The sequence below is a fragment of the Oncorhynchus kisutch genome, linkage group LG4, assembly GCF_002021735.2.
Source record: "Oncorhynchus kisutch isolate 150728-3 linkage group LG4, Okis_V2, whole genome shotgun sequence".
In the NCBI taxonomy this organism is placed as follows: domain Eukaryota; kingdom Metazoa; phylum Chordata; class Actinopteri; order Salmoniformes; family Salmonidae; genus Oncorhynchus; species Oncorhynchus kisutch.
The window spans coordinates 52,809,899-52,829,285 of record NC_034177.2 but is presented as its reverse complement, the minus strand read 5'-3'; the positions used below and the strand labels follow the sequence as shown (position 1 = coordinate 52,829,285).

Sequence of the window (19,387 nt, the reverse complement as noted above, 5' to 3'; positions counted from 1 at the left end):
GAACCTGTGACATTTCCTCTCCTGCTACTCTCAAAAGGATTTGTTGTTGCTCTTTTGTAAAAGATGCAAACACTTGTATAGCGGCATTTCCTTCGACTGCAGCAGGTTCCAGTATCACCTTATTCTTACAATGTCCGATAGTCCCACATCTAAAACAGGGAGCTATCTCCTTACGCTTTGATGTTTTTTTTCTAAGTTTCTTTGTCTTACCTTGGCCATTGAAACCACTGTTATTGCGAAGTGAGCGGCATTATATTCCACTCTCAAAACATCTTCCTCTATTATATCCACAACCCCCACAACTGTCGTTTTGATCACAGGTTTCAAACCTGCCATCAACGCCGAAGTACAAATTCTATCAATGTACTCATGTACCCAGCCTTTTGGTAGCTAAGTACATCTATTAATTCCTCATATTCGAGCCGAATTGGTAGAATGCTCGTGCGCTTCTTTCAGCGACTCCATGGCTTTACTAAAATCCTCTAGCTCCGCTTGGAGAATCGGGGCCGTCTGTCGCCATATGAATTAGAGGTCGACCGATTATGATTTTTCATTGCCGATACCGATTATTGGAGGACCAAAAAGGCCGATACCAATTAATCAGCCGATTTTCATATATATATATATTTGTTATATGACAATTACAACAATACTGAATGAACAATGATCACTTTTATTTTAACTTGATATAATACAGAAATAAAATCAATTTAGTCTCAAATAAGTAATGAAACATGTTCAATTTGGTTTAAATAATGCAAAAACACCGTGTTGGAGAAGAAAGTAAAAGTGCAATATGTGCCATGTAAAAAAGCTTACGTTTAAGTACCTTGCTCAGAACATGAGAACATATGAAGGCTGGTGGTTCCTTTTAACATGAGTCTTCAATATTCCCAATTAAGAAGTTTTAGGTTGTAGTTATTATAGGAATTATAAGACTATTTCTCTCTATACCATTTGTATTTCATAGACCATTTGTATTTCATAGACTATTGGATGTTCTTATAGGCACTTTAGTATTGCCAGCCTAATCTCGGGAGTTGATAGGCTTGAAGTCATAAACAGTGCTGTGCCTCAAGCATTGCTAACATGGAACCCAAACCGTCTGCGTGCGTGTGCCATCGTGCATAAGCACGATGGCACACATAAGCAATGACGACAAGCAGGTTAATTTTTAAAAATTCTTTCAGTGGAATATATTCTTTCAGTGGAATACGGAACCGTTGCGTATTTTATCGAACGGGTGGCAACCCTAAGTCTAAATATTGCTGTTATCTTGCACAACCTTCAATGTTATTCATAATTATGTTCTGGCAAATTAATTATTATTTCAGTGGAATACGGAACCGTTGTGTATTTTATCGAACGGGTGGCAACCCTAAGTCTAAATATTGCTGTTATCTTGCACAACCTTCAATGTTATGTCATAATTATGTTTTGGCAAATTAATTACTGTGTTTGTTAGGAAGAAATGGTCTTAACACAGTTCGCAACGAGCCAGGCTGCCCAAACTGCTGCATATACCCTGACTCTGCTTGCACTGAACGCAAGAGAAGTGACACAATAACCTGCTAACATGAATTTCTTTTAACCTCATTCAGCTGGAGGGCACTATTTTTATGTTTGGAAAATTACATTCCCAATGTAAACGGCCTATTTCTCAGGCCCATATGCTAGAATGTGCATATAATTGACAGATTAGGATAGAAAACACTCTAAAGTTTCCAAAACTGTGAAAATATTGTCTGTGAGTATAATAGAACTGATATTGCAGCCGAAACCCTGAGGAAAATCAAACCAGGAAGTGGCTTCTATTTTGAAAACTCCATGTTCCATAGCCTGCCTTTGCTCCATTTAAAGGGATATCAACCAGATTCCTTTTCCTATCGCTTCCTCATGGTGTCAACAGTCTTTAGACATAGTTTCAGGCTTTTATTTTGAAAAATGAGCGAGAAAGATAACATCGCATCATTGTATGGCCGAGTGCCAGCAGCGTTTTGTATGCATAACAGAGTTTGGGCAGCCATTGCCTTTCCCTCTCCTACTGAAAAAGACAGTTGCGGTTGATACATTATCGATGATATATTTTTAAAACAACCTGAGGATTGATTATAAAAAACGTTTGACATGTTCCTGTGGACATTATGGATACTATTTGGAATTTTTGTCTGCGTTGTTGTGACCGCTGTTTCCTGTGGATTTCTGAACATAACACGCCAAACAATCAGAGGTATTTTGGATATAAAAATTATCTTTATGGAACAAAAGAAACATTTATGTAACTGGGAGTCTCGTGAGTGAAAACATCCGAAGATCATCAAAGGTAAACGATTAATTCGATTGCTTTTCTGATTTTCGTGACCAAGCTACTTTGATGCTAGGTGTTCATAATGTTTTGTCGGGCGGTCGGTAAACTTACACAAACGCTTGGATTGCTTTCGCTGTAAAGCATATTTTCAAAATCTGACACGATAGGTGGATTAACAAAATACTAAGATGTGTTTTGCAATATTGCACTTGTGATTTCATGAATATAAATATTTTTAGTAATATAATTTGAAAATGGCGCTCTGCAATTCAGTGGTTGTTGATGACAATTATCCCGCTAACGGGATAGGCAGCGTCAAGAAGTTAACTACATATGCAGGTTTAAAAAATATATACTTGTGTATTGATTTTAAGAAAGGCATTGATGTTTATGGTTAGGTACATTTGTGTGACGATTGTGCGTTTTTCACGAATGCGCTTTTGATAAATCATCACCCGTTTGGCGAAGTTGAAGTAGGCTGATTCGATGACAAATTAACAGGCACCACATTGATTATATGCAACACAGAACAAGCTAGATAACCTAGTAATATCATCAACCATGTGTGGTTAACTAGTGATTATGTGAAGATTGATTGTTTTTTATAAGATAAGTTTAATACTATCCAGCAACTTAAGGTCCTTTTGATGCTGCACTCGGGTAACAGCTGGTCAGCCTGCCACGCAGTCTCCTCGTGGATTGCAATGTAATTGGTCATAATCGGCGTCCAAAAAGGCTGATTACCGATTGTTATGAAAACTTGAAATCAGCCCTAATTAATCAGCCATGCCGATTATTCGGTCGACCTCTAATATGAATAGTTATTCCCAAACCTCTCTCGACTGTGTCTAGGGTGTTTTAGATTTTCTTCATTTTCCAAGGTAGCGCTGCCCACTTCCCCGGATAATAATTATTTGGTCACGGCACTTAGTACCTTGTATTAGAACCTATACTATAGCGTCTGCAAATGTATTACTGGAGAATACGGATGACTTAATGTTTTATTCCAGTAATGCGCCCCAAATATCACTGTTGTTGATAACCCACATTACCAAAATTATTCACACTTTGTTTTCCTATTTCCACATAATCTTTCATGGTTCCCCCTCCCCATAGGGCATAAACCAACCTCTCTCCGTATTGCTACTGCTACTACACGTAACTCAAACAGTGTTCGAATATCTTCATTTTTCTTTTCTTTTTTACTCACTAGATTCTAGAACTCTCGTCTTCCTAAAACTCACTAGCTTTTAGAACTCTAGTCTTACAAAAACTCACTGCAGCTGGGACTTTTGTCCCTTTTACAGATCTCACAGGGGAATACCCCCACTAGGGACCTATCCTAATTTGGAACCTACCATACACTGTATTGTCACTCCTGGATCTCGCAGAGGAAAACCTCCACTCAGGACCTATCCTTGAAGGATCCCACCCTAGACCTGTTTTTTTACCTGGATATCGCAGAGGAAAACCTCCACTCGGGACCTATCCTTATGGAACCTACCCTACACCGGGCTATATCACAACAACCGTAAGGCTCTCCAGAGGGTAGTGCGGGCTGCCCAACGCATCACTGGGGGCAAACTACCTGCCCTCCAGGACACCTACATCACCCGATGTCACAGGAAGGCCAAAAATGCTGCTGCCAACATACAGGCTCAAATCTCTAGCCACTTTAATAATTAATAATTGGATGTAATAAATGTATCACTAGTCACTTTAAACAATGCCACATTAAAAAATGTTTACATACCCTATTACTCATCTCATATGTATATACTGTACTCTATACCATCTACTGCATCTTGCCTATTCCGCACGACCATTGATCGTCCATATATTTATATGTACATATTCTTATTCATCCCTTTACACTTGTGTGTATAAGGGAGTTGTTGTGTTATTGTTAGATTACTTGTGAGAGTCTCCTCCTACCCTTCTGTACAAACATCGTTCTTTACTGCTAGGCAGGACACTAGTGGTACCAGCCATAAACTTTTATTTATCCCTTAAGCTGACCTGACCTCATCCCCCTCCATCACCAATCCATGGCTCTCTCCCCTTATCAATGCCTGCCACATGTAATCGCTTCCCTGCACTCAACACATTCCAAGCTTAGTTGCACACACTATAAACCTTCCTCTTATAACCCTTAACCTTTTTGGGATAGGGGGCAGCATTTTCACTTTTGGATGAATAGCATGCCCAGCATGAACTGCCTCCTACTCTGTCCCAGATGCTAATATATGCATATTATTATTAGTATTGGATAGAAAACACTCTAAAACTGGTTGAATGATGTCTGTGAGTATAACAGAACTCATATGGCAGGCGAAAAACCTGAGAAAAATCGAACCAGGAAGTGGGATATCTGAGGTTAGTAGTTTTTCAAAGCGGCGGCAGGGTAGCCTAGTGGTTAGAGTGTTGGACTAGTAACCGAAAGGTTGCAAGTTCAAATCCCCGAGCTGACAAGGTACAAATCTGTCGTTCTGCCCCTGAACAGGCAGTTAACCCACTGTTCCTAGGCCGTCATTGAAAATAAGAATTTGTTCTTAACTGACTTGCCTAGTAAAATAAAGGTAAAAAAAAAAGCTTGGCCTACCGAATACACATTGAGATGTGGATAAAGTTGCACTTCCTAGGGCTTCCACTAGATGTCAACCGTCTTTAGAAACTTGAATAAGGATCCTACTATAAAGGAGGGGCTCATGAGACCTCTTTGAGTCAGTGGTCTGCAGAGTGCCTTGGTCTCATGACGCCCGCTCCCGACAGAGTTACCTCGCGTTCCAGTGCTTTTCTTCAGACAAAGGAATTCTCCGGTTGGAACATTATTGATGTTTTATGTTAAAGACATCCTAAAGATTTGATTCCATATATCGTTTGACATGTTTCTAAAGGACTGTAACGGAACTTTTCGAGTTTTTGTCTGGACATAGTGCCTGCGCCTCATGAAGATGGATTACTGGTGTAACGGGATTCTTCCTGGGAAGGAGAGGAGGACCAAAATGCAGCGTGGTTGAAATTCATGTTTGTTTTTAATAAGAAAACTATACATGAATAAACTCCAAAAACAACAAACGTGTAAACCCGAAACAGTCCCGTGTGGAACAAACACTGACACAGGAGACAATCACCCCCAAAACCCAACACCAAACAGGCTACCTAAATATGGTTCCTAATCAGAGACAATGACTAACACATGCCTCTGATTGAGAACCATATCAGGCCAAACACAGAAACAGACAAACTAGACACACAACATAGAATGCCCACTCAGATCACACCTTGACCAAACAAAACATAGAAACATACAAAGCAAACTATGGTCAGGGTGTGACAACTGGGCTGAAAACACTAACAACAAGTGGCTATTTGGACATAAATGATGGACTTTATGGAACAAATCAGTCATTTATTGTCGAACTGGGATTCATCAAAGGTAAGTGAATATTTATGGTGTTATTTCTAATTTTGTTGACTCCAAAATGGCTGATATTTCTCTGGCTGTTTTGGGTTCTGAGCGTCGTTCTCAAATTATGCTTTTTCCGTAAATAATTTTTGAAATCTGACACAGCGGTTGCATTAAGGAGAAGTTTATCTTTAATTCTGTGAATAACACTTGTATCTTTTATCAATGTTTATTATGACTATTTCTGCAAAATCACCGGATGTTTTGGAATCAAAACATTACTGCACATAACGCGCCAATGTAAACTGAGATTGTTGGATATAAATATGCACATTATCGAACAAAACATACATGTATTGTGTAACATGATGTCCTATGAGTGTCATCTGATGAAGATCATCAACGGTTAGTGATTAATTTAATCTATATTTCTGCTCTTTGTGACTCCTATCTTTGGCTGGAAAAATGGCAGTGTTTTTTTTTACTTGGGCAATGACCTAACACAATCATATGTTGTGTTTTCTCTGTAAAGAATTTTTTTAATCGGACACGATGGGTAGATTAACAAGATGTTTATCTTTCATTTGCTGTATTGCACTTGTTAATGTTTGAAAGTTACATATTTCAAAAAAATATTTTTGAATTTCGCCTGCTGCCTTTTCAGCGGAATGTTGTCGAGGGGTTCCGCTGGTATAGAGCCTCTAAACCTCAGCACTCCATCAGTGACATAAGTATATTTTCGTATTCTCAGAACCCAACACTACATTGTGGTCTTAATTAATGATGTGTCTTGTTCAATATTTTGGGTGGACAAACAAATTGCTCTGATTTCAGAGGCAAGAAAGGTCAGAGTGGGCTCGCAAGTTGCAGTGTCTGGCATATCTGGCCTGTAGGCAGCCTCAATTTCCTTGCTAAGCTTGGACAGTTGTGTCTGCAGTGAATCCTTTGTACGCTGTGATTTGCGGCTGTTAATTTTCGTTGTAACAAAAATCTGCCTTTCACTTGTATAACTATGCCCCAAAATGGGTAAATAGCATTGCCAAAATAATTTAAGTTCCACGGAGCTACTCAACTACACAGCCATCCTCGTCAAGAGCACAAGTGACGTCCTGCTTGTAAGGGTTAGGAACACCAGCAAAGCCAAAAGGAACATCAGCAAAACCACAGAGGTCACAATTTTTTTCTGGTTTTGATGGTGAAATGAATGACGGCTTACATTTTACAACCTATCGCAGGTTCATTTAACAGCTAAATTTTTGGGTTGTCACTTTTCCTGACACCTTCCTTACCTAAGTGTTCATAGTTAAGTAGAGACTGTGATTATATAGTACAGTGGGGCAAAAAAGTATTTAGTCAGCCACCAATTGTGCAAGTTCTCCCACTTAAAAAGACGAGAGAGGCCTGTAATTTTCATCATATGTACACTTCAACTATGACAGACAAAATTAGAAAAAAATCCAGAAAATCACATTGTAGGATTTTTAATGAATTTATTTGCAAATTATGGTGGAAAATAAGTATTTGGTCAATAACAAAAGTTTATCTCAATACTTTGTTATATACCCTTTGTTGGCAATGACAGAGGTCAAACGTTTTCTGTAAGTCTTCACAAGGTTTTCACACACTGTTGCTGGTATTTTGGCCCATTCCTCCATGCAGTTCTCCTCTAGAGTGGTGATGTTTTGGGGCTGTTAGCATTGCTGGGCAACACAGACTTTCAACTCCCTCCAAAGATTTTCTATGGGGTTGAGATCTGGAGACTGGCTAGGCCATTCCAGGACCTTGAAATGCTTCTTACGAAGCCACTCCTTCGTTGCCCGGGCGGTGTGTTTGGGATCATTGTCATGCTGAAAGACCCAGCCATGTTTCATCTTCAATGCCCTTGCTGATGGAAGGAGGTTTTTTTCAATGGATACCCAATTTCGTGGTATCCAATTGTTGTAGTAGCTACTATCTTGTCTCATCGCTACAACTCCCGTACGGGCTCGGGAGAGACGAAGGTTGAAAGTCATGCGTCCTCCGATACACAACCCAGCCAGCCGTACTGCTTCTTAACACAGCGCGCATCCAACCCAACCAATGTGTCGGAGGGTACACTGATAACAAGTTCAAACAGGTGCCATTAATACAGGTAACAGAGGAGCCTCTTACAGGTCTGTGAGAGCCAGACATCTTGCTTGTTTGTTATTGACCAAATACTTATTTCCACCATAATTTGCAAATTAATTAATAAAAAATCCTACAATGTGATTTTGGGATTTTTTTTCTCATTTTGTCTGTCATAGTTGAAGTGTACCTGTGATGAAAATTACAGGCCTCTCTCATCTTGTTAAGTGAGAGAACTTGCACAATTGCACAAATACTTTTTTGCCCCACTGTATGCCTCCATCTACAGTGATATCTCAGAGCACCACATTGGAATTACCTTTCCCTGGTCGGTCTCTTTTACACACATTTCTGAAGACCCCTAAGCTCCAATATGACACCTGATGAATGATTGGCTAACCTCTGACCCCTATCCTCCCAACTCAGGTCCGGGCGAAGCCCAACAGCGTGCCCATTGCCCCAGCGCCCCTTCGGCCCATGATGACGGCGCTCCAGTTGCTCCATCGGGGCCCGGTGATGCTGACCAACAAGCTGAGCCCCTCCTCGCTGCCCTCCAGCGCCGGGCTCATCCACCAGGTGCGCATCATCAATGGCCAGCCCTGCGCCGCCAAGAGCGGCCAGCCCACAGGCATGTTGACGGGCATTGTCATCACGGCCCCGGCATCGGTGCAGACACTGCAAATCAGCGGCCTAACCTCCGACACCAAGGTCAGCACCACGGTTTGGGTGGGAAGTTACGATACTATAATTGTATCGTCCATTTTCAGGGAATTTAATACATTTTGTGAGGTCAGCAGGACAGTTTGGATGGGAGAGTGACTTGTTCCCTTTTCATAATTGAAGTAATTCTACATGGATATAACTCTGTTACTTTCATTGTTCATGTTTTAAGAGCGTTGTTTTCCTCCCTCTGTTTCCAGACTGTTAAAGCACGGGGGGGATTGGGGCAGAAGATGTTGGTGAGCAGGACCCCTCCTCTGTCTCCAGCACCGAGACTAAAGAGAGAGGACAATCCTCAGGTACATTGGAGAAGGAGCTTATGCTTCATTCTGAACTTGGGGTCAAACCTGCATAACAAATACATACCATACTTTTTTGAATGTCAGCCTACTGATAGAACCTTAAAGTTCTTCACAGATGACTCTGTAACAGGAGGCAGGCTTTGCCAAAGATGTAGTGTAAACATATAAAGTAATTTATAGATACAGTATACACTACATGACAAAGTAGAGTGGCACGAAAAAGTATGTGAACCCTTTGGAAATACCTGGATTTCTGCATAAATCGGTCATACAATGGTCATACAATTTGATCTGATCTTCATCTAAGTCACAACAATGTACAAACACAGTTTGCTTAAACTAATAACACACAAACAATTATACGTTTTCATGTCTTTATTGAACACACTGTGTAAACATTCACAGTGCAGGGTGGGAAAAAGTATGTGAATCCTTGGATTTAATAACTGGTTGACCCTCCTTTGGCAGCAATAACCTCAACCAAACGTTTTCTGTAGTTGCGGATCAGACCTGCAAAACGGTCAGGAGGAGTTTTGGACCATTCCTCTTCACAAAATTGTTTCGGTTCAGCAATATTCTTGGGATGTCGGGTGTGAACTGCTCTCCTGAGGTCATGCCACAGCATCTCAATAGGGTTGAGGTCAGGACTCTGACTGGGCCACTCCAGAATGTGTATATTCTTCTGTTGAAGCCATTCTGTTGTTAATTTACATCTGTGTTTTGGGTCGCTGTCCTGTTGCATCACCCAACTTATGTTGAGCTTCAATTGGCAGACAGGTAGTCTAACATTCTCCTGCAAAATGTTTTAATGAACTTTGGAATTCATTTTTCCGTCGATGATAGCAAGCTGTCCAGGCCCTGAGGCAGCAAAGCAGCCCCAAACCTCGATGCTCCCTCCACCATACTTTACAGTTGGGATGAGGTTTTGATGTAGGTATGCTGTGCCCTTTTTTCTCCACACATAGTGTTGTGTATTCCTTCCAAACAACTCAACTGTAGTTTACTCTGTCCACAGACTATTTTGCCAGTAGTGCTGTGGAACATCCAGGTGTACTTTTGCAAACTTCAGACATGTAGCAATGTTTTGTTGGACAGCAGTGGCTTCTTCCGTGGTGTCCTCCCATGAACACCATTCTTGTTTAGTGTTTTACATATCGTTGACTAGTCAACAGAGATGTTAGCATGTTCCAGAGATTTCTGTAAGTCTTTAGCTGACACTCTAGGATTCTTCTTAACCTCATTGAGCATTCTGCGCTGTTCTTGCAGTCATCTTTGCAGGATGGCCTAGGGAGAGGAGCAACAGTGCTGAACTTTCTCCATTCATAGACATTTTGTCTTACCGTGGACTGATGAACATCAAGGCTTTTAGAGATACTTTTGTTACCCTTTCCAGCTTTATGCAAGTCAACAATTCTTAATCTTAGGCCTTCTGAGGTCTCTTTTTTTCGAGGCATGATTCACATCAAGCAATGCTTCTTGTGAATAGCAAACTCAGATTTTGTGAGTATTTTTTTATAGGGCAAGGCAGCTCCAACCAACATCTCCAATCTGTCTCATTGATTGGAATCCAGGTTAGCTGACTCCTGACTCCAATTAGCTTTTGGAGAATCATTCACGCCCTGACCATAGAAAGCTGTTTATTATCTATGTTGGTTGGGGCGTGATAGTGACTAGGGTGGGTCATCTAGGTGAATTGTATGTCTATGGTAGCCTGATATGGTTCCCAATCAGAGGCAGCTGTTTATCGTTGTCTCTGATTGGGGATCATATTTAGGTAGCCATTTTACCCATTGTGTTTGTGGGATCTTTTCTACAGTTAGTTGCCTGTGTGCACACCAGTAGCTTCACGTTTTGTTTGTACTTGTTTGTTTTGTTTGGTAAGTTTCAGTTAATATATGTGGAACTCTACTCTTGTTCCAATCATTACGATGAGCCTGGGAGATAATGGCATCCTGGTCTCTGGAGGGGATTAGGGAGAGAACATCCTGGACTTGGGACGACATAATAGCAGGAGAGAAGAGCCCGCCATGGAGGCAGGCGGAAGCAGCGAAAGAGGGACAGTGACGAAGTCGGGGAGGTAGGCATTCGCCCTGAGGAGCGTGATAGCTGTCAGATGCCATCTGTGACAGTTCCTCGCACTTGTCCTGAGAAGTGTGTTAAAGTTCCGGTACAATTGATGCCAGCTATACGCACCAGGTTTCCAGTGCGCTTTCACAGCCTAGTAAGACCCTGTCGCCGCTCCTCGCACTTGTCGTGCTAAAGTGGGTATCTGTCCAGGGCGGGTTGTGCCGGCTCAGCGCTCCTGGTCTCCAGTGCGCCTCCAGGGTCCAGTACATCCTGCGCCGGCATCATGTGCTAGCTCCCCTCACTTGCCGTGCGATGGTTGTTATCTGTCCAGGACACGTTGTGCCAGCTCTACGCTCCAGACCTCCAGTGCGCCTCCACAGCCCAGTTTGTCCTGTGCCTGCTCCTCGCACTCTCCCTCAAGTGCGCTTTCCCAGTCAGGTGCGTCCTGTTCCTGCTCCTTGCACTCTCCCTCAAGTGTGTTTCCCCAGTCAAGTCCGTCCTGTTCCTGCTCCCCGCACTCGCCCTGAGGTGCGTGTCATCAGCCCGGTGCCACCTGTACCGGTCTCACGCATCAGGCCTCCAGTGCGCCTCCACAGTCCATACGTCCTGTGCCTCTTCCCCGCACTCGCCCTGATGTGCGTGTCATCAGCCCGGTGCCACCTGTACCGGCATCAGGCCTCCAGTGCGCCTCCACAGTCCAGAGCTTCTTGCGACAGTTCCCAGTCCAGAGCTTCCTGCGACAGTTCCCAGTCCAGAGCTTCCTGCGACAGTTCCCAGTCCAGAGCTTCCTGCGACAGTTCCCAGTCCAGAGCTTCCTGCGACAGTTCCCAGTCCAGAGCTTCCTGCGACAGTTCCCAGTCCAGAGCTTCCGGCGACAGTTCCCAGTCCAGAACCTCTGGCGACAGTTCCCAGTCCGGAACCTCCAACGACGGTCCACAGTCCGGAACCTCCTGAGACGTTCTATAGTGCGGAACTTCCTGAGACGGTCTACGGTCCGGAACCTCCTGAGACGGTCAGCAGTCCAGAGCCTCCAGCGACGGTCTGCAGTCCAGAGTCTCCTGCGACGATCTACGGTCCTGTTCCTCCGGCAATGATCTAGATTCTGGCGCCGACACTCGGTCCGGTGTCTCCAGCAACGACCCACGGTCCGGAGCTTCCGGCGAAGATCCCCGCACCAGAGCCACCATGGAGAATGATGTATTTGTGAGTGGAGTGGGTACTTCGCCCCGCACCGGAGCCACCCCTTACGCCCTGTGTCATCCTTTGTAGATGCCCACCCGGACCCCCCCCTATTGAGTCAGGTTTTGCGGTCGAAGTCCGCACCTTTGGGGGGTGGTACTGTCAGGCCCTAACCATAGAGAGCTGTTTAATCTCTATGTTGGTTGGGGCGTGATAGTGACTAGGGTGGGTCATCTAGGTGATTAATGGTTTATGTTGGCCTGGTATGGTTCCCAATCAGAGACAGCTGTTTATTGTTGTCTCTGATTGGGGATCATATTTAGGTAGCCATTTCCTCATTTGTGATTTGTGGGATCTTGTCTACAGTTAGTTGCCTGTGTGCACACCAGTAGCTTCACCTTTCATTTGTGCTTTATTGTTTTGTTTATTGAGTTTCTATTTATTAAAAATATGTGGAACTCTACGCATGCTGCGCCCTGGTCCAGTCATTAGGACGAGCGTGAGATTAGCCGAGGGGTTACATTTTCCAAACTACATATATTTTCCAACCTACACTGTGAATGTTTAAATAATGTATTCAATATAGACAAGAAAAATACAAGAATGTGTCTGTTATTAGTTTAATCACACTATGTTTGTCTATTGTTGTGACTTAGATTAAGATCAGACCAAATTTGATGGCCAATTCATGCAGAAATCCAGGTAATTCCAAAGGGTTCACATATTTTTCTTGCCACTGTTATAGATATCTACTCATCGAACATCTCATTCCAAAATCATGGGCATTAATATGGAGTTGGCCCCCCCTTTGATGCTATAACAGCATCTACTCTTCTGGGAAGGCTTTCCACTAGATGTTGGAACATTGCTGCGGGGACTTGCTTCCATTCAGCCAAATTCAAATGTATTTATTTATATAGCCCTACATCAGCTGATATATCAAAGTGCTGTACAGAAACCCAGCCTAAAACCCCAAACAGGTGTAGAAGCACAGTGGCTAGGAAAAACTCCCTAGAAAGGCAAAAACCTAGGAAGAAACCTAGAGGGGAACCAGGCTGTGAGGGGTGGCCAGTCCTCTTCTGGCTGTGCCGGGTGGAGATTATAACAGAACATGGCCAAGATGTTCAAATGTTCATAAATGACCAGCATGGTCAAATACTAGTAATCACAGTGTACAGGTCAGGGTTCCATAGCCGCAGGCAGAACAGTTGAATCTGGAGCAGCAGCACAGCCAGGTGGACTGGGGACAACAAGGAGTCATCATGCTAGGTAGTCCTGAGGCATGGTCCCAGGGCTCAGGTCCTCTGAGAGAGAGAGAGAAAGAAAGAGTGAATTAGAGAGAGCATACTTAAATTCACACAGGACACTGGATAAGACAGGAGAAATACTCCAGATATAACAGACTGACCCTAGCCACCCGACACATAAACTACTGCAGCATAAATACTGGAGGCTGAGACAGGAGGGGTAAGGAGACACTGTGGCCCCGCCACGAGAGCATTAGTGAGGTTGGGTACTGATGTTAGGTGATTAGTAGCTTTCTCCTGGCATCCACCAAAGCCAGTCCGTCGGACTGCCAGATGGTGAAGCGTGATTCATCACTCCAGAGAACGCGTTTCTACTGCTCTAGAGTCCAATGGCGGCAAGCTTTACACCACTGCAGCCAATGCTTGGCATTGTGCATGGTGATCTTAGGCTTGCGTGTGGCTGCTCAGCCATTGAAACCCATTTCATGAAGCTCCCAACGTTATTGTGCTGACATTGCTTCCATTTGCAGTTTGGAACTCGGTAGTGGGTGTTGCAACCGAGGACAGACTATATTTTTTACACGCTTCAGCACTTGGCGGTCCAGTTCTGTGACTTTGTGTGGCCTACCATTTCGTTGCTAAGCCGTTGTTGCTCATAGACGTTTCCACTTCACAATAACAGCACTTACAGTTGACCGGGGCAGCTCTAGCAGGGCAGAAATTTGACGAACTAGAGAGGTGGCATCCTATGACAGTTACACTTTGAAAGTCATTGTACTCTTCAGTAAGGCATGGCTGTGTGCTCAATTTTTTTATTATCTTGTCAGCAAGTGTGTGGCTGAAATAGCCGAATCCACTAATTTGAAGGGATGTCCACATACTTTTTTTATATATATAGTGTATATGTTCATGTTAGGAATTCTCCTCACAGAAGGCACAATTTATGGAGGGGGTTGTCCTAATACTCTTTTATTGTTTCCCCCCAGAAACTTGCCTTCATGGTGTCCCTCGGACTTGTTACCCATGACCGTTTGGAAGGTAAGCACAGCCAGTTTCGCCTGAAGTAAATTCCAGTTCCTACATTCACCCGCATTCCCTAGGAGTGTATACTGCAATGCCTGTATTAATATACTACTCTGTGGTTATAGAAATTCAGAGGAGGAGGCAGGAGCGTAAGCGAAGAACAACGGCCAATCCGGTGTACAGTGGAGCCGTGTTTGAGCCTGAGGTATGGACTTACACTGCTGTTCTTCTACTTATCAAACATTTTTGATAGTGTAACACACATTATTACAACAGCCGATACACAATGTGTTTCTTATTCAATTGGATGCCAGTGCACATGCTTTTTAAAATGTGAGCATAATACGCACTGTTTTCAATGTGCATATCTGAATTACTGAAGGTAGGATCTGTGTAGCATATGAATAGCAAATAGGTTTTCTTTTAGAGTGAGTGACATGATAAACTTGCAGTCAGATCACAGCTGTATTTCTTCTCCCACATACGTGTTCCTATCCACGCTGTGCAGAGGAAGAAGAGTGCAGTGACCTACCTAAACACTCCGCTCCACCAGGGCACCAGGAAAAGAGGTCAGTAATCCACTCAACAACTGCACATACACCTTCTCCAATGCCCAGGACATATACAGGTCACTGACAAAATAATGGAATCACCAACATAACGTGTCTCAATAGGGCCACCACGAGCCGCCAGAACAGCTTCAAAGCACATTGGCATAGATTCTACAAGTGTCTGGAGCTCTATTGGTGGGATGCAACATCATTCTTCCACAGTTCCTCCATAGTTTGTTGTTTTGTTGCTGGTAGTGGAAAATTGTGTTCAATTGGGTTCAATCAGTACCACTGTTCCTCTTGAAACACAGCAAGTTGAGCAGTCTTCATCACTGAAGCTCCTGCCAAACATGCCCCAACAATCAACTCTCTTTCAATGTCACTGAAATCTCTTCTTCTAGCCATGGTAGCCAAAGTAATGGGCAAGTGAGCCTGCCCAACATTTTTATACTTGACCCTAAGCATGGTGGGATGTTAATTGCTTAATTAACTCAGGAACCACACCTGTGTGGAAGCATCTGCTTACTTTGTATCCCTCATTTGTTCAAGTGTTTCCTTTATTTTGGCAGTTCCCTGTACATGTTAATATAGATTCCTGAGCTGGCCTATATTTGGGTCTGTACAGCACTTTGAGATATCAGCTGATGTACGAAGGGCTATATAAATAAATGTTATTTTATTTGATGTTTGACGGTGGGGATGGTGTTCTTGGGGTCATAGGCAGCATTCCTCCTCCTCCAAACACGGCGAGTTGAATGATGCCAAAGAGCTCCATTTTGGTCTCATCTGACCAAAACACTTTCACCCAGTTGGCCTCTGAATCATTCAGATGTTCATTGGCAAACTTCAGACGGGCATGTATATGTGCTTTCTTGAGCAGGGGGACCTTGCGGGCGCTGCAGGATTTCAGTCCTTCACGGCGTAGTGTGTTACCAATTGTTTTCTTGGTGACTATGGTCCCAGCTGCCGTGAGATCATTGACAACATCCTCCCGTGTAGTTCTGGGCTGATTCCTCAACGTTCTCATGATCATTGCAACTCCACGAGGTGAGATCTTGCATGGAGCCCCAGGCCAAGGGAGATTGACAGTTTCTTCCATTTGCAAATAATCGCACCAACTGTTGTCACCTCACTACTATTCAATGTAAATGGTACGAAATGCTGTGAGTTTATCTCTCACACACCACACAACTTTTCTGCTGATACCTCCTTGCTTACTGGCTGAATCCTGCACAGGGACACTTAAGCATGAAACACACAAGAATCTCACTGTCGATAGACTGCCAATAGGTACGTATCACAGTGAGAGGCCATTCCTTCTCTTGCTAGAACAAAACTGGTACGAGCTGCGTGCCGTCCTGTTATCTACAAACATGCCTTTTCTACTTGTAGAATTGCAATTCTCAGCAGTGGCCAACAACTTGACTTTGAGCGAAACATTCTAAATGTATTAAATAAGAAATAGGTCTTCTGCGATCTGCACACAATACCCCATAATGACAAAACGAAAACAGGTTTTTAGAAATGTTTCAAAAATTTTAAAAACATAAATACCTTATTTACATAAGTATTCAGACCCTTTGCTATGAGACTCGAAATTGAGTTCAGGTGCATCCTGTTTCCATTGATCTCCGGTAAATTCTGTTGATCTAAGTAAGGTCCCACAGTTGACAGTGCATGTCAGAGCAAAAACCAAGTAATGAGGTCGTCCATAGGCCAGATTATGATCAGCGATTAGTTAATTGACTATAATTGCCTTTGAAGTAAGGGATCTAACATTAAGTAGTCCTATTTTGAGATGTGAGGTATCGTGATCTCTTTCAATAATGACAGGAATGGAGGAGGTCTTTATCCTAGTGAGATTGCTAAGGCGAACACCGCCATGTTTAGTTTTGCCCAACCTAGGTCAAGGCACAGACAAGGTCTCAATGGGGATAGCTGAGCTGACTACACTGACTATGCTAGTGGCAGACTCCACTATGCTGGCAGGCTGGCTAACAGCCTGCTGCCTGGCCTGCACCCTATTTCATTGTGGAGCCATTGTGGAGCAAGAGGAGTTAGAGCCCTGTCTATGTTGGTAGATAAGATGAGATCACCCCTCCAGCTAGGGTGGAGTCCGTCACTCCTCAGCAGGTCAGGCTTGGTCCTGTTTGTGGGTGAGTCCCAGAAAGAGGGCCAATTATCTACAAATTCTATCTTTTGGGAGGGGCAGAAAACAGTTTTCAACCAGCGATTGAGTTGTGAGACTCTGCTGTAGAGCTCATCACTCCCCCTAACTGGGAGGGGGCCAGAGACAATTTCTCGAAGCCGACACATCTTACTAGCTGATTTACACCCTGAAGCTATGTTGCGCTTGGTGATCTCTGACTGTTTCATCCTAACATCGTTGGTGCCGATGTGGATAACAATATCTCTATACTCTCTACACTCACCAGTTTTAGCTTTAGCCAGCACCATCTTCAGATTAGCCTTAACGTTGGTAGCCCTGCCCCCTGGTAAACAGTGTATGATCGCTGGATGATTCGTTTTAAGTCTAATACTGCGGGTAATGGAGTCACCAATGACTAGAGTTTTCAATTTGTCAGAGCTAATGATGGGAAGCTTCGGCGTCTCAGACCCCGTAACGGGAGGAGTAGAGACAAGAGAAGGCTCGGCCTCTGACTCCGACTCGTTGCTTAATGGGGAAAACCGGTTGAAAGTTTCTGTCAGGCTGAATGAGCGACACCGGTTGAGTATTCTTACAGCATTTCCCTCCAGAAACCGTGAGAAAGTTGTCCGGCTGCGGGGACCGTGCGAGGGGATTTATACTAACGTTACTATCTGTACTTACTGGTGGCACAGACGCTGTTTCATCCTTTCCTACACTGAAATTACCCTTGCCTAATGATTGTGTCTGAAGCTGGGCTTGCAGCACAGCTATCCTCGCCGTAAGGCGATCGTTCTCCTGTATATTATGAGTATAGCGACTGCAATTAGAAGGCATCATGTTAATGTTACTACTTAGCTTCGGCTGTTGGAGGTCCTGACGAACCATGTCCAGATAAAGCGTCGGGAGTGAAAAAGTTGAATTAAAAAAAAGTTGCCTGATCCTCATTGTGGCTAGCTTCACAACACATAACCCAGTCCGGTCGAGCCTCACTAGTCAGATGAAGCTAGCAGGCAGTTTATTACGTTAACTTTGGGCAACAGGGTTAAGTAGCTGGCTAGCTATTTATTTTCATGATCTGAAGTTTAATTTCAATAGGAGAACAACAAGTGGCTACCTAGCTAATACTTAATCACAAGGATCCCTTAATCATTGCTAAGAATAATGAAAATGACTGCAGTTTCTACTGGTCATTGTTTTCAGGCTGGTTGTATTGGTGCTAGCTAGGTACCAAGCTAAAGCTAGTTAGCTACCCCAGAGGTTGTGTTCAAACATATAATGCTTTATTACCAACGTGGTATTGTAATACATCATTCGAGGCCGGTGTTTGCTTGTTTGCAGACATTGCTACTGCTTTGACAGTGCTACTGATAGTAGTGGTGGCGCTTGGCTTGCATGTGCAAATTCAGAACACACAACATTCTATAAAAAGAACTGTGTTATTTGACGTGTCAAAAGCTTATTTAACACGTTAAATAGTGTTATTGTCAAATAGTGTTATTTTACGTGTATCTTTTTTGACATGCAAAGACCCAAACGGCGTTCCATAGTATGTCGTGAAGCTAATAACAGTGACGCTATCTGTGTAACTCCGGTAGGGCAACATCTGAAAAATACCGCACTTGGTAGTGTGTACCGGTGCTCAACCAGTCGGTCGAGAACGGTTGATTGTCAAGGACATTGTATTCCATTATCTTGGCCTTAATGGATTTTGCCTTTGAGCTGTCTCGCTGAAATGTTCTTACTCTTTCAAATGACTGCTCGATTTGTTGACTGTTCGATCCACACAGCAGAAATTGTCAGACATTGTCATAGGTTAGGAATTCTGTGTTGCACTTTTAGCGCAAAATTTTATGTGGCGTCATTACGTTATATAGGTATGCACGTCAGCTTTGACATCGATTTTGCACATTAGCGTTACACTAGACATCGGGCCGATACTGATGTTGGCATTTTTAGCTAATATCGGCCGATTCCAATATGTTCACCGATATATTGTGCATCCCTATTAAAAATAATGTAATTGAACTTAGCTGAATAAAATAAAATATATTATCCCCATTAAGGAGCGAGTAAGCATATGAAATGTCTAAGTTGAGCGTAAACGTGAGCTTTTGAAACGGGTCCTATATGCTAGATTTTGAGTTTTTTGGCAACTTTAGTTGGGAATGATACAAACCTTACAATGTCTCATAAAAAAGTGTTTATGTGAGGACATCTCTCTCAGCAGACAAACCATTACCAACAGCTAGCAGCAAAGTAGATTGCTTTTCTGACTTTCGTGACCAATCAAATGAATCGCTTACCTTTGAGGATCTTCGGATGTTTG

General features: G+C 43.2%; 1 protein-coding gene across 4 annotated transcripts in view; it reads left to right on the top strand.

The window, feature by feature from the left end:
* Positions 1-19,387, top strand: part of LOC109889690 (PHD finger protein 21A-like) — a 111,089-nt gene that overhangs the window by 79,778 nt on the left and 11,924 nt on the right. For all 4 annotated transcript variants that reach the window (XM_031823215.1, XM_031823214.1, XM_020481304.2 and 1 more), the window contains 5 exons: positions 8,250-8,531; positions 8,744-8,842; positions 14,325-14,376; positions 14,487-14,566; positions 14,870-14,930. In XM_031823215.1, the coding sequence (XP_031679075.1) occupies positions 8,250-8,531; positions 8,744-8,842; positions 14,325-14,376; positions 14,487-14,566; positions 14,870-14,930 (574 nt within the window). The remainder of the gene's footprint in view (positions 1-8,249; positions 8,532-8,743; positions 8,843-14,324; positions 14,377-14,486; positions 14,567-14,869; positions 14,931-19,387) is intronic.